The following is a 14,897-nucleotide window of genomic DNA, read 5'->3' on the forward strand; positions in this document are numbered from 1 at the left end:
CCCTCAGCCTCCAATGGTCCAGGGAAAATAGCTCCAGCCTATTAAGCCTCTCCCTGTCGCTCAAATTCTCAAACCCTGGCAACATCCTTATAAATCTTTTCATTCATTCTTGAATCATTCTTTCAAGATTCAAGAAAATCTAGTTAAATTAGCTCCTTTTCAAACTTAAACTTTATTTGGTCTGGGAGAAAATCATCCACAAGGGAGTGATCCTTTATAAATTAATCTTGTTGTGACTGGGGGAATCAGTTCATCCCTCTTCATCCAGGATCAGTAATAACTTGCGGAGTCTCACCTGGAGTCTAGTTTGAATGCTTTCTATTAAATCTATATTGAAATTTGGTAAATTACCCTATTTTGAATTAATTGTAGCTATTTCATCCAAACAACTTTTCTCTAAATTGTACATTATATTTGTTGGATTTATCTAATTATTAGCAAGGAGAAAGTGAGGACTGCAGATGCTGGAGATCAGAGCTGAAAATGTGTTGCTGGAAAAGCGCAGCAGGTCAGGCAGCATACAAGGGGCAGGAGAATCGACGTTTCGGGCATGAGCCCTTCTTCAGGAAATTATTAGCAAGCCTATTTTCAATTATTTTGTTAAGAAAATTCTCCCCATTATAAGTCTGGTTGTTATATTATGAAGTCTAATATCATAACCTTTCTCTAAGGTTCTTTCTTTAGTAAAGCTACCGAGAGCCTGCTATCCTTATTTAATGGTTTGGATCTCTAATACGACATTGTAGCCAGAAGGAGGTGAGAAGGGGATATCTACTGTATTATGTGGTCTCATTTTATAAAGAAGGCCTTAACATATTCCACTAGTTTCCACTTCTTACTGCACTGCTGCACTAAAAAACTAATTACAATACCATTAAAAAATACACTGAAATCCCAGTACCTGGAATCTTTTACTTCAAATGTCAGCAGGTATAAAATATAGAAATGACCTAAAAATGACAATGAGGTTAGTGAAAGAGGGATACTGCAACTGTATGTGTTATGAGTTAGTACACTACATTTGGCACTTTCTAAAAATACATATAATCTGCCCACAATTCTGTTCAAATGAACACAATGGCTGTATTAATAATGGAAATAGAAGTGTGGACTAGTTCATTGGCACTTATATAAATGCCTTCAGATTAGGATTAAATGAAGCAAAGTTATTGCATGAGAATTTAATTTCATTAATTGCATCACAATCACTGACGCATTTGCAGTTTGGTCATAGAGAAATAAACCTCTCAGAATGTCCAAACTGAAAAAGAAGCTCTCAATTGGGTTGTAGCATTTGTCTGTATATAGGTTTGTTTGTCTTCTTTCTAGATAATGTTTGTGTGCAAAGTAGTTTAGTTTCTTGCAGTTAAAACATTGTTTCCCCCACACAGGATATGATTTATTTTGTTTTATGTTTAGGGTGTAGGTTTGCTCGCTGAGCTGTAGGTTTGATATCCAGACGTTTCATTACCTGGCACAAATATATAAATAGAAAGCAGGAGACAACAGCTTCGCTTCACTTGGAGGTCGCCACTGATGATGTTACCTAGCCAGGTAATGAAATGTCTGGATATCAAACCTACAGCTCAGCGAGCAAACCTATACCCTAAACCACACATTATATATTGCTAACTTGAAAAAAAAGTTTTACATCTGCTCTCTGCATCTTGTTAGTCAGACACGTTTCTATCTATGCCAATATTCTACCCTCTACATCCAGAGTTTATATTTTCTGCATTAACCTTAATAAATCCTTTCTGGAAATCTAAGTATTATACATCCACTGGTTCCTCTTATGCACAACTCCTCAAGTATTTCCAATAAACTATTCAAACATAATTTCCTTTTCACAGAACTCTGCCTGATTAACTTGACATTATCAAAATGCCCGATTGTAACCTGTTTATAGTAGCTTCTAACATCTTCCCTATGATAGATGTTCAGGTAACTAAGCCTGTAGCTTCTTGCTTTCTGCTTCCCTCTTTTTTCAATAGAAGAGTTACGTGTGCTATCTCCCAAACAAGTGGGACTGTCCCTGAAACAAAGAAGATTTGGAAAATTGAAATCAATGCATCAACGATCGCACTAGCCACTGGAATTCGCTTGGTCAGGAACCAGGTACTTATCAGCCCGCATCTCCACAATGAACTCAGTACCATTTCTCTGGTTTTCCTGAGTTTCTCCCTCATTTCCAATTTCTGATTTATAGTTGGTTCTGGGAAGTTACTTATATCATCTATAATAAAGACTGATGCAAAATACCCAATCAATTCATCTGCCATTTCCTTACTTTCCATCATTAATACATCAGTCTCACTTTCCTTAGGACTAACACTCACTTTATTAACTCCTTCCTTCTTTAAGTATTTCTTGAAACCTTACTTGTTTGTTTTTGCCTAACTTTCTCTCATACTCCATTTTTCCCTCTTCATCATTTTTTGATCATTCTTTGGTTTGTTACATTCTGTCCAATCATCTGATCTGCCACCTGTCATTGCTTTTTCCTTTAGTTTGACATTATCTTTGACATTTCCAGTTAATCACAGTTGGTGGGTCTGTACCTTAGAATTTTTCTTACCCTTTGAAATGTGTCCATTCTGTATTTTCTGAAATATTCCATTACACTTTTATAGACCTACCCTTTAACTTAATTTGCCAATTCTCTCTAGCTATTCCTCCTTTAAGACCTCATATCTGCCCTTATCCATTTTTTAAAAAATTGTGTCAGACACTTCCACTGTTCCTTAAACTGAATGTGAAGCTCAGCCATGTTATGAACACTGATACCAGAGGCATTTTCACTGTGTGATAATGAATGAATACTATCTCATTGCATGATATCAGGTCTAGTATAGCCTGCCCCAGTAGGTTGGCTCCAATACATTTGGTTCTAAGGAAACATTCTCATCTACCCACCTTAGCCCATATGACTTTTCCAAGAGAAATTAACATCACTCATCATTATCACCATGCCTTTTTAACAAACTCACATTATTTCTTCCTTTATGCCTCACCCTACTGTGTCGTTTCTGATAAGAGGTGAGTACTTCACTCCCACAAGTGAACTCTTGCCTTTACTATTTCTTATTTCCACGCAAAATGTTTCCACATTTGATTTCTCAATCTTAGCTCACCCTTCTATTAGGCTAATACTGTCCTTAACCAACAGAACCATACCTCCATGTTTTCCTATTTCTCTGTTATTTCTAAAGGGTAGGTCTATAAAAGTGTACCTTTCAAGATTTAGGTCTAATCCATATCATCCATGGCTCACAGATAGTATTTCTTCACTTCTATTTGCACTCTCAGTTTATCTATTTTGTTTCAAATGCTATGTGGTTTCAGATGTAGAGCTGTTAGTTTTACCCTTTCAACTTCTTTGTAAACTCTAAACTGTTTGTTGACCATTCAATTTATCCTTCTATCCCTTCCTGTCAGGGCCTGTTTATCAATTTTGGGATCAATAACTTTCTCTTTGACCTTGACTGTACTCATTGATTAACCATATTGTCCCAAATGTGATTCTTTGCCCTACTGTTCAGTTTAAAACTCTTTCTATTTCTCTAGTTATGCAGTCAGCAAGAACACTGGTCCCAGAATTATTCAGATGGAGGCTGTCCCATTGGTACAGATCCCACTTTCACCAGTACTGGTGCCAGTGTCCTATGACACTAACCCACTTCTCCCAGTCTTTCAGCCTGGCATTCATCTCTTTAATCTGATTTTCCCTGTGCCAACTTTGCTCAGGTGATAATAGAGAGACTATTACCTTTGACGTCTTTCTTCTTACTGTGTCGCCTTCCTCCCTGTACTGCAATATACAGAACCCCCTTCTTTCTCCTGCCTATGTCATTGAAACCGTCATGGATTACCGTCATGGATCTGGGAATACCTCTCCAGCTCTGAACAGGAGTCCTGAACCATGGCATCAGGCAGATAGCACAGCCATGTGGACCATGTGCTTTGTTACAAAGAAAAATATCAATCTCTCTGAGTATACTGTTCCCCCCGCCACTTGAATGGTTTCCTGTTTATCTCTGGACTGGGGTTTCTTTCAACCTACAGCAAGGGATTTTCATATTTATGGAGGAAGACTTTCTTCGGAAAACTCAATGAAAATGAAGATGTCAGTAAATGTGTACTGTTTCTGTAACTTCTAATGAAAGTAGGAAAGTTTAGACAACATTAGTTATAATTGACTCACCTACGGAAGTTCTCCAGAGAGTAGACCAGTAATACAATCGTGGAATTAGTTAAGAGAGTGGTCATTCAGAGTTCACATCCCAGAATTAATGCATCAGGTAAAATTCACACCCCTCATCCAGAGATTTCTGTCGTCCAAAACAAGTTTTTCTTTAAAGAATAGTTAATACATGGATGTTGGAAGCATTAGAAACGGCAATTTTCAAGGGATTGGTTTTAGTTCAGGATTGAAGTTTTTGCTCTTGTAAGATACATTGTCTGCCAGTAGGTGGCACTGTCAGACAGTGTTAATCGCTTTCTTTTGGCAGGTTCTGTAAAATGGGTTCTAAAGCTTTCTTCAGTGGTACAAATTCCGAGCAACATCCTTTGCTGATCTCCAAATTCACAAACTTGGAAAATATTAACAGACCCAACAAACCTCACTGAGCTAAATGACAAGTTTCCCTGCATTAGGGATGTTGATTGAGGAAGAACTGCTGTTGAGTAAAATTCACTCTATGAACAGTTCTTTAAATCTTACCTAGCCAGCGGATCACAGTCATCTACAGCATAATAAGCCATTCGGCCCATAGTGTCTCTGATAGTCAACAATATCTGATTACACTAATCCTAATTTCCAGCTCTTGGCCCTGGAGGTGATGGAAATGCAAGTGAATATCTAAACTGCATAAACATTTGACACTCACTTTATCAAGCATTGAATTCCAGGTTCCTGCTACTCTCTAGGTAAAAGATTTATTCCCAAATCTCCGTTTAGCCCCTACCTCTTATCTTATATCTTATTAATTCATCTACTAATGGGAAAACTACCCATCTATGCCCCTCATAATCTTATACACTTTCGTCAAGTCTCTTCTCAACCTTTTCTACACCAAGGAAAACAAGCCCAGTCCAAACAATCTTTCCTCATGGTTCAAACCCCGTAGCCTAAGCAACATCCCAGTAAATCTAAAAAAGAGGTTACTGGAAAAGCTCAGCAGATCTGGTAGCATCTGTGAAGAGAAATCAGAATTCAGGCAGGGTCATTGGACCCAAAACATTAACTCTGATTTCTCTTCACAGATGTTGCCAGACCTGCGAGCTTTTCTAGCAATTCTGTTTTTGTTTCTGATTTACAGCATCTGCAGATCTTTCCATTTTTCTCTTGGTAAATCCCCTGTGCAATCACACCCTTCCTATAATATGGTGACTAGACTGCATGCTGTATTGCATTCTGTGATGTAACTGTGGCCCAACCAGCAATTTTTACATTTGCACCACCCTGCTCTTGTAGTCTATACTCTGGCTAATATAGGTAGGTATCCTATATGCCTCCTTAACCACCTTATCTACCTTCAGGGATCTGTGGACATACACACCAAGGTTCGTATGATCTTCAGACCTTTCCAGCTTCCTATCATTCATTCTGATACCCTTCGACCTTTTTAGCCCTCCCCAAATGTATTACCTTACACTTTTTGAAGTTGAATTCCATTTGTCACTGCTCTGTCCAGCTGACTAGTCTTGATATTCTTCTATAGTTTAGAAATATCCAAACTATTTACTACTGTACCAATTTTCATGTCATCTGCAAATTTTTTGATCATACCCTCTATAATTAATTCCAAATCATTAATGTACACCTTAAATAACAGTGTGAAACAACAGAATTCCAGTTAGAAAAACATCCCTTACTGTCACTATCTGCTTCCTGCCTTCAAACCAGTTTTTGATCCAATGTACTACTTTGCCTTAGATCCTATGGCCTTTTACTTTTTTGACCAGTCTAGCATGAGGGACCTGATCAAAAGCTTTGCTGGGTTCAGTGTAAACCACATCAAATACACCACACTTATCATTAGTCTTGGTTACCTTCCCAAACAATTCAACCAAATTTCTCAAACATGAGCATCCCTTAACATGCTGAATGTCCCTGCTTAATCCCTGTCTCTCTAAAAGCAGATATATCCTGTTCTTCAGAATTCTTTCTAATAACTTTCCCGCCATTGAAGTTACACTTGCTTATAATTTCTGGTCTATATTTTCTTTCTTTTTCTATTAATGGAACATCATTATCAGTCTTCCAGTCCACTGATACCTCATCTGTGGCCAGAGAGGATTTGAAAATTATTACTGCAGACTCAGACATTTCCTCCATTGCCTCCCACAGCCGCAACCTAGATTGTACATTTCAGTTGAATAGAAAAACAATAACTTGCATTTATATAGCACCTTTAGCAAAGTAGGATATTCCAAGACATTTCACGTGACCACGGCTAAACAAACTTTCATACCTAGCCACAGGTAAGGTGACAAAAGGCTCGTTCAGATAATTAGCCATTCAGCAGTTTCTAAAAGGAGGTTTACAAGGGAACTTGGGAGTACTGTATAAGGATTTGTCAGCTGAAGGCACAGCTACCAATTTGTTGCAAATAAAACTGAAAACTAAAATTTGGATTGTATAGCTTTTTCAGAGGGTTGTAGGATAGAGATAGAAGGAAACAATTTGTAATGTAGGTAACCCCCTGAATGTTGATCAATGTGGGATCCAGTGATGGTAATGCCGTTGAATGTCAAGAGTAATGACTAAATTCTCCAGTGATGGCCATTTCCTGGCATTTAAAATATTTTGATTCCAAAAACAGAAACCACTATCCTTGAATCAAGCACTAGACCATGATCCATTAGCAGAGGTGCACTTTCTAATGTTGGGTTCTCCTGAAATTTTGTTTTGCTACTGACCTCATTTACATTTAAAACTAACACATCCCAGAGTTCATTGTGAACTAGGTCTCTAGTACATTTTAAGAATTTGATTTCCAGACTTTAGTAGCTCTCTTTGCCACATTCACAGTGAAAAACCATTTCATCCCAAACCTATTCATAAATCCTGAAGTGCAGATGTCATCAGTGTGGTCGAGCATGTATCTCCTTCACTTTCCTCTTTCCTATGTCTATTGAGATTTTTCATTGATTTAGCTGTCCCAGGATATCTTCTCAATAGCCATTGGAAAGTGGAGTTATACCAATTAGCAAGCACACATTCCTAAAGTAGTCTTCCTCTTTATCATCTACATTATCAAACCAACATGGTCATTCTAAAAGATGAGAGACTTAACAAACAACCCAGGTCCTTTTCAATATATAATTTCAGTTACATCACACTGTAAACTTATGCTATAAATTCTGTGTCTTACGATCTTATACTCCACATCCACCTGATGAAGGAGCAGCGCTCCGAAAGTTAGTGCTTCCAAATAAACCTGTTGGACTATAACCTGGTGTTGTGTGATTTTTAACTTTGTACATTAGCAAACAATATTATCAGGAGTCAATTCTCTATGGAAGTTTAAATTTGTCTTTAAATATTGTACACTTTACCTCTGATATTTATCTTTCAGTTTTAAAAACTTGTTTGTTTCTCTGTTTGATTTCTGTTGCCCTCTCTACAGACTGCTTTGAGTTCTGGATTCTTTCCCTTACCTTCTCCCAAAGCTTTATGCTCACATATGAACCTTGACATCATTGCTGACAGACCATTAAATCGCAAGTGGCAAGGCACCATGGGCAAACCCAGGACTGTCTTCATCCAACATTTAAAACTGGTCAAGTGAGTGACTGAGTATGGGGAAGTTCATAGCCACACTTAACAGCTCCTAGTTCCACACAAGTAGGTGGCCTCTAAATTCACAGAGCTTGTTAAAAGCAAAGACTTGGGGATTGTAAAGAACGTATGGAATACATTCAATAATGATCAGACACCTGGCCTGCTTAAAGAATTAATAACAATCCCACTTCTTGATCACCCACAACCAGGATTTTCCAAAACCAATGGAAAAATCCCAAGTTCTGGCAACAAGTCTAATCTTTCAGGTCTGAGTAATGACCCAGAAAGCTCTGGAACACTGTGAACTTCACTGACTCAGTTACGGCTCTGCACTTGATGACCCAAATGACATCCTTTCGCGCTGTAGTGATTCTTTGACTTTACGGCCAATGCTTGCATGAAACATTGAATCAATTCCAATCTTCTATTGATAGACATGTTGCTCTGATATTAATGGAGGGGGCAGGATGGGTGTGAGGGGACTTGGTAGTGAGTGGACAAACTGACTCATCTGGATTGTTGAACCTCCTTTAGGAAGGAGAAATTAAAATCAGCACCAGAACCTTGAAGGCACACAAACTCTAAAGGACCTTGTTTAATTTCTTTCCCAGGCAGGCAGTCTGCTCACCTGATATCCAGAGGAATCCCTTCTGGAAACATGAATGTCTAGACCATATCTCTGAACAGGAGACGGGGTTTGAGGGAAAGCCTCTGAATATGGGGCATGGTGGGAATTGTCTCTGAATAATAATTTGGGGTTGTACCTCTAAACAGGATTGATAGAGAATAGAAGTGAAAAATCATGAGGACTGAGGGATTATGGGGGAGACTCCTTCTGTAACCTAGAGTCGAAAATGTGGTGCTGGAAAAGCATAGCCTGCTCCTCGGATGCTGCCTGACCTGCTGTGCTTTTCCAGCACCACACTCTTGACTCTGACCTCCAGCATCTGCAGTCCTCACTTTCTCCATTTCTGTAAACTAGACAGGTTTAAGGGTGGTGTACTTTCCAAGGCATTATAGCATCTTTGAAGGAGAGGATCAACCATTATTTTAAAGATTTAGTTGATACTGCTGATAACAAAGAAACACAAATGCCCCTTATTCTTTCCTATATGTAATATTTCTGAATTACAAATGTATCAATTGTCAACTAAGAGTATCTAAAGTGCAAGTTGAATAAAATGATAACACGAAGGGCCTGTTTCCATACTGTAGGGAACCTAATCTAATCTAATTACATGAACTTTCTGAAGAATATATCCTGGGAGCTCCCAAAATTGTACATTAATATATTTGATGAAACAAGACTACAGGTCTGGGGCCGTGTGTGTATGTATGTAGGGATTGGTGGTTGCAGTGATTGCAAAGGGTGCAAATGTTTTTAAATCTTTTCTTTTGTTTAGTTAACAATTTAATATGGAAACAGGTTGAATCAATTCCAATTTTGGGTGACAAGATTTGCAGTGAATTTTTTTTTAATGTTAAGATGGACTGAGGCAAATTGGAATAAATGCTCTTTCCCTCCAATGTATTTTGTGGTTTTCTGTATATCAGTCCAAATATATAAACCAGGCTGTTGTTGAGACAGAAGTCTTGAATTTTATTAACAACAATAATTATTTACACAGCCACAAGATCAGACTCACATAGTCTCAACACAATGTTTACTGGTGTTATTTTATATTACATACACATAAATGACAGACTGAAAACATCTAAATAACTTTACAAAGAGCCACTGAAGGTGGGGACAGGTACCTTTATGCTGAAACGTCATATATTGCAATGGGATTTAACACTTTTATCTCTCCACGCTTCAGGCTCTCTGCCTTTATTCCTGATGAAGGGCTTTTGCCCGAAACGTCGATTTCGCTGCTCCTTGGATGCTGCCTGAACTGCTGTGCTCTTCCAGCACCACTGATCCAGAATCTGGTTTCCAGCATCTGCAGTCATTGTTTTTACCTCACTAAAGTTACAGGTCTGTCCAGTCAAGCACATATGCTACAGTACACCACACCCCCCTTCCCCCACCCCCGTTTGACTTGTGGATCAGTTTAAGAGAAACAGAGCGAGGAGTATTCAGCCCATCAAACCTGACCATCCCCTCCCCCTCACCCAAACACACACTCAAGGTTATTGTGCGTGCCCCGATCACCTTGCCAATTTAAAATCTGTAAAACTCAGCCTTTCCGTGAGACAGACGTCAGTGCTCTGAGAGACAACTCGAAAGACGGCGAGAGAAGAAATTTCTCTGTCATAAAATGGGAGAGCCCCTTCCCTTCCAAAGGTGTTCTCTCATTCCAGAGGCCTGCCCCCCGGAGAAAAAAAAAGCATCTTCCCTCAGAATTGGGTACATTTTGTTCGGGCCTTGCGACACCGTGACACGTTGCAATGTTCCGTCTCACGTTGAAAACAAACTGACCAGTTTAGTCATGCTTCCTGTGGGGAGGGGGTTGTAGATCGAGTATCAGTGAGTCACGGGACTGTTCTCAAAACATTCCTGTTTTTGTTCGGTGTGTTTCTCTGGTGGTTGGAAGTTCCCATTGTGAGCACAGTCCCGTGTGGAAAGGGCTGGCGCTGCGCTCGGACTGAATTCTCGAGGTGTGGCCTCAGGCTGGGTCGTGTGCAGCAGTAGCGCTGACGAGCCCGTATGGGATATCGGGCAAAGGCCGGCGAGTGTGGAACCTTCTCTTCAGAGCGGCTTGCAGCAACTCTCGATGACACGGGATTGGGAAGCGCCTGGATGAACATCTCACTCACACTCATTCAGAGAGCCTTCTGCTCAAGCGCATCAATTGATAATAAATAGCGATACAAAGTTGCAGCTGATGACACTGAAAAAAGAGGGACCAACAGTGAGAGAGTTGGTAAAGGGAGAGGGATCTCCTTTTCAGAATGGGTAGGGGAATGCCTATGGCCCACTAAGATGTGGAATCATCCCCCCCTCCCCTGTGGATGCCTCCTATCCCTTCAGATGCTGGGAGCGTCGGCGTTTGTTAAATATGTATCTATGATATAGGTATACGGGGCAGTTTCTAAACTGTAGTACTGCTGACTGCACAGTTTGCAATAGCGGCTGCAGAAACAGTGTAACTGAAAGTTGGAAGTACAGTTAATCGAAGGTCAGTCACCAAGGCTACCGGCTGGAATAAACTGATTCCCAGACTGCTCTATCTCTCTCCTCCCCCTTCATTGCTTGGCTGTACGCTCTGCTTATGTTTTGCACACAGCGCCCAAGTTGACACCGTGTGCATCACCGCCCCAGCTTTGCGCTGGGTTTTCAGTTTGCACTCGGTCTTAGAGTTCGCCTATCACTCTATAAATGTAGAGCAGCAAGCACTCGCCGTGATTCAACAGCTGGGACTGAAGAGAGAGGTATCGCTAGACAACAGCAACAAGAAACAGCACCAGAGCAAGCTGACAGGATGTCTGACACTCCTTGCACGTGTAACCTGGGTAAATGATGGAATCTCATCGTAGAGACGGCCTTGCGTTTCTGTTTCTCTGTCATTTGCAGTTTGTAATTCTCTTTTTTTAACATTAACAGGAGGCACTTGTAACTGCGGGGACAATTGTAAATGTAAAGACTGCAAGTGTACATCATGCAAGAAGAGTAAGTATTGACTGAAACAAAAAAATACACAAACAACTCTCCACCTTCCAGACCTGTTGAATTTCTCCAGCGTAGTGTTTTCTTTTCAACTCTCCAGCGTCTGCTATGCTTTATATATCCCGACAGAACTGCGGATGCTGTAAATCAGAAACAAAAACAGAAGTTGCTGGAAAAGCTCAGCAGGTCTCAGGCAACCAGACCCTTCCTCAGGACGCGTCACCGAACCCCAAACGTTAACTTTGATTTCCCATCACTGATGCTGCCAGACTTGCAGAGCTTTTTCAGCAACTTATGTTTTTGTTTCTGCTGTACTTTTTATATTGTATTATTCGCTGACTCCGAAAGTCTAGTTCTGTGGGAGGGATTGTCTTTGGGAATGCTAACGTTTTATCTTTGGATGGGATAATTTCATGCAATTGAAGCTACTGTTGTTTTAAAAAAAAAACTGTTTTCCCATAATGTTGGTCGTAATCGGTTTACCATTGGATCATTGAATTGTTTCTGGATAATCCATATGTTTGTCCAGTGGCGGTTAGCGGGCTCCCCACTGCATTCACAGTCAGGGGCTGATGGGTCGCTGCCGTCTCTGTGTGCGACTGTGGAAATGTGGATGTTGAATGTTCGGCCTTCATCTCTCTCTCTCTCTCTCCATCCAGGCTGCTGTGCATGTTGTCCACCTGGCTGCAGCAAATGTGCTCAGGGTTGTGTGTGCAAAGGTGCCAGCGACAAATGCAGCTGTTGTCAGTGAAAATCTTCAACGTGGACTGTTTTAATTTTATGATGTGAACGACTTTTTTTTAATCCTTTTTGTGTGACCCAATCATATGTAAAGGAGTAATTGCTAATACTTTTTTTTTTACTTTGTTTTATGTTGAATGGCATCTGATTAATAAAATCTATTTACAAAATAATCACCTTTGGACTGTTGGTTTGTGCTGGGAGCAACATTAACACTGCTAAGATGCTCCACTGGTTGCAAAATTGACACTTTAAGGCAATATTTTCATTCAAATTCCCACCAATTTTGCCACAGCAAAAATAGGAATCCCACCACACCAAGTTTTAGTGGAACAGGATTATTTGAAATCACAAGCTTTCCGAGCGCTGTTCCTTCGTCAGAAGAAGCTAAAGAATTCCCCACTTCAATTTACTGCACTAATAACTTTATTTAAGAACAGGGGCTTCAGTCAAAAAATCTGATCAAGTCACCAGTAAGTTTGGAAAGGATCGCTCACTTTAAAGAATGAAATGTTCTCAAGTTTTTTCTGAACTGGAGTTAAGCAATTGTAAGAATCATTTATTATTTTCTAGTTGACCTCACCATGTTTTAGGTTGTTTCTCTTCACCAGATGAGTTTTTAGGTGAACAACCCAGTTTAGCAACTAACATCCTGCCCATTTCTGAATGCAGCAAGGGAGACCAGCTAATATAGTACTGTAGTTACATGCTGCTTTTAAAAATTGGGCAGTTATAATATTGTACTGAAGTTCTATTATCAAGGGACATGCATGGTACAGTAATTGAATGTGGAGCCACCAGTTGCCAAGTCTTTTATCCAACATGTGCAAGCCAATTCATGTTCTTGCACATTTGTATATTTAAAATTACATCAATATTTACAATATTAATTACATGTCAAACATATATCCAGAGGGGTTTTACAGAGGTTTCAACTGCATCCAACTCCAGTTCTCTAATGAGAGGGATTTCCACAGAGGTACTTTCCCATTGAGCCTTTACAGTAGATGCTCCAAGTTTTATTCTGTGTTAACCCAGTATGAGGTTCTGGTCCTTGGAATGTGTCAGACTGTTACACAGAGTCATCAACAACTCTGAAAGACCAACACATTTGGGACAGATCAAATAATGTATTTCACGCAGTTCCTGTTCCCCCAACTGCAGGTGGTGTTTGACTGGGTCTGTTCCTGAGAGCAACCTGGACAGCATTGAGTGCTGCATCATGCAAGTGTTTGGGTTGAACCTATTCAAAAAAAAAGTTACACTTTTACCACACTGCTTTGCAAAATCAAATTCCTGGCGAGGATGGATGTTTGCTTCTTTTCCCTATTGTAGCCACCTGAAGAACCAAGAATTCAGATGAAGAGACTCCTAAATTTCAGAAGGAATCTGATAAAGTGAGCATTTCCCATCTAGCTATTTTATGTTGCTTGTTTGAAGTAGAGGGTAAACTAGCAGCTAAAAAGGAAATTAGGATGATATCAGCAGAGATATGATAAAGCCCTGAGATTCTAAAAGCAATAACAGTAAACATAGTGACTGTACTAACTATGATCTTTCAGAACTTCTTAGGTATGGGAACATCAAATCAGATTGGAAGTCAGTAAATGTTACACATCTCAGGAAAGAAAGGAAATGAAAAACAATGAACTACAGGCCAGTTAACCAGATATTAGTTGTTAGGAAAATGATGGAACTTATTATTATTAATACCTTATGCACTTAGTCAACTATAGATTAGAATAAACCAAGACAGGTTGATAAAAGGAAAATTCCTGTAAGTTATTTTCAGGATGTAACAAGAGATAAAGGAGATCCAGTAAATGTAATATGCCTGGATTTCCAAAAGGCAATCAATGAGGTGATATGCAAAACATTAGTAGGCATGATAAGGGCTCAATGAATGGGATAGAATATTAGCATGGACAGAGGATTATTTAATGGGCAGGAATCAAGGATTTTGTATGAATGGTCCCTATTCTAAACTAATTTGGGAATATTTGCTGGCTTATTGTGCTGTACCACCCCATTGTCGGTATGGGGAGGGGGGGGGGGGGGGGGGTTGGAGGGGCCGCGGAGGGAGGGGAAACACATGAAATATAAATTGCTTCCCGAAGGAAGTGCTGCAGAAAGCTGATGTAGTCTTGGAGTTTGAGTTTGAGCTCTGCACTGAGGGGTTTGTAAAATGTCATTATCTTTACTACAATGTAAAAGCCTTTGAAATCGTCTATTCACTCATAAAATGAATAACTCTTTGGCAATTATTTCTTTGTTATGCTGATAAAAGAACAACTTGTACTAAATTTTGTGGGGGGTGGGACAATATCCTTACAATTTTCAAAAGTAGTTTCTAACGCATTGAGTACTTGGAATTACTGGCACAAAGCCTCAAGTGTCGGTAGCACTGAGTACCTGTCTGTAATTACACAATGGGGAACAGAATATCACTGACATTTTTTACAAACCCACCGACTCCCACAGCTACCTGGATTACACCTCTTCCCACCCTATCTCTTGCAAAAATGCCATCCCGTACTTCCAATTCCTCCGCCTCCGGCGTATCTGCTCCCAGGGGGACCAGTTCCACCATAGAACACACCAGATGGCCTCCTTCTTTAGAGACCGCAATTTCCCTTCCCACATGGTTAAAGATGCCCTCCAACGCATCTCGTCCACATCCCGCACCTCCGCCCTCAGACCCAACCCCTCCAACCGCAACAAGGACAGAACGCCCCTGGTGCACACCTTCCACCCTAC

At 40.0% G+C, this 14,897-nt stretch overlaps 1 protein-coding gene across 1 annotated transcript; it reads left to right on the forward strand.

Annotated features, from left to right (window-relative positions):
- The first annotated feature begins 11,091 nt into the window (after positions 1–11,091).
- On the forward strand, positions 11,092–12,313 carry LOC122558501 (metallothionein-1-like). Its single transcript, XM_043707165.1, has 3 exons — positions 11,092–11,245; positions 11,337–11,402; positions 12,059–12,313. The coding sequence occupies exons 1-3, from the start codon at positions 11,215–11,217 to the stop codon at positions 12,148–12,150; spliced, it is 189 nt and encodes a 62-aa protein (XP_043563100.1). The 5' UTR covers positions 11,092–11,214; the 3' UTR covers positions 12,151–12,313.
- Positions 12,314–14,897: the final 2,584 nt, after the last annotated feature.

This window comes from Chiloscyllium plagiosum, chromosome 17, assembly GCF_004010195.1.
Source record: "Chiloscyllium plagiosum isolate BGI_BamShark_2017 chromosome 17, ASM401019v2, whole genome shotgun sequence".
Lineage (NCBI taxonomy): Eukaryota > Metazoa > Chordata > Chondrichthyes > Orectolobiformes > Hemiscylliidae > Chiloscyllium > Chiloscyllium plagiosum.

What these genes read in the sequence shown, in the direction of transcription:
- LOC122558501 (XM_043707165.1), top strand. Translation starts at nt 11,215, where the DNA reads ATGTCTGACACTCCTTGCACGTGTAACCTGG. An exon ending in TCCTTGCACGTGTAACCTGG is followed by an intron (nt 11,246 to 11,336) that starts GTAAATGATGGA and finishes TAACATTAACAG; the next exon opens with GAGGCACTTGTAACTGCGGG. An exon ending in GTGTACATCATGCAAGAAGA is followed by an intron (nt 11,403 to 12,058) that starts GTAAGTATTGAC and finishes CTCTCCATCCAG; the next exon opens with GCTGCTGTGCATGTTGTCCA.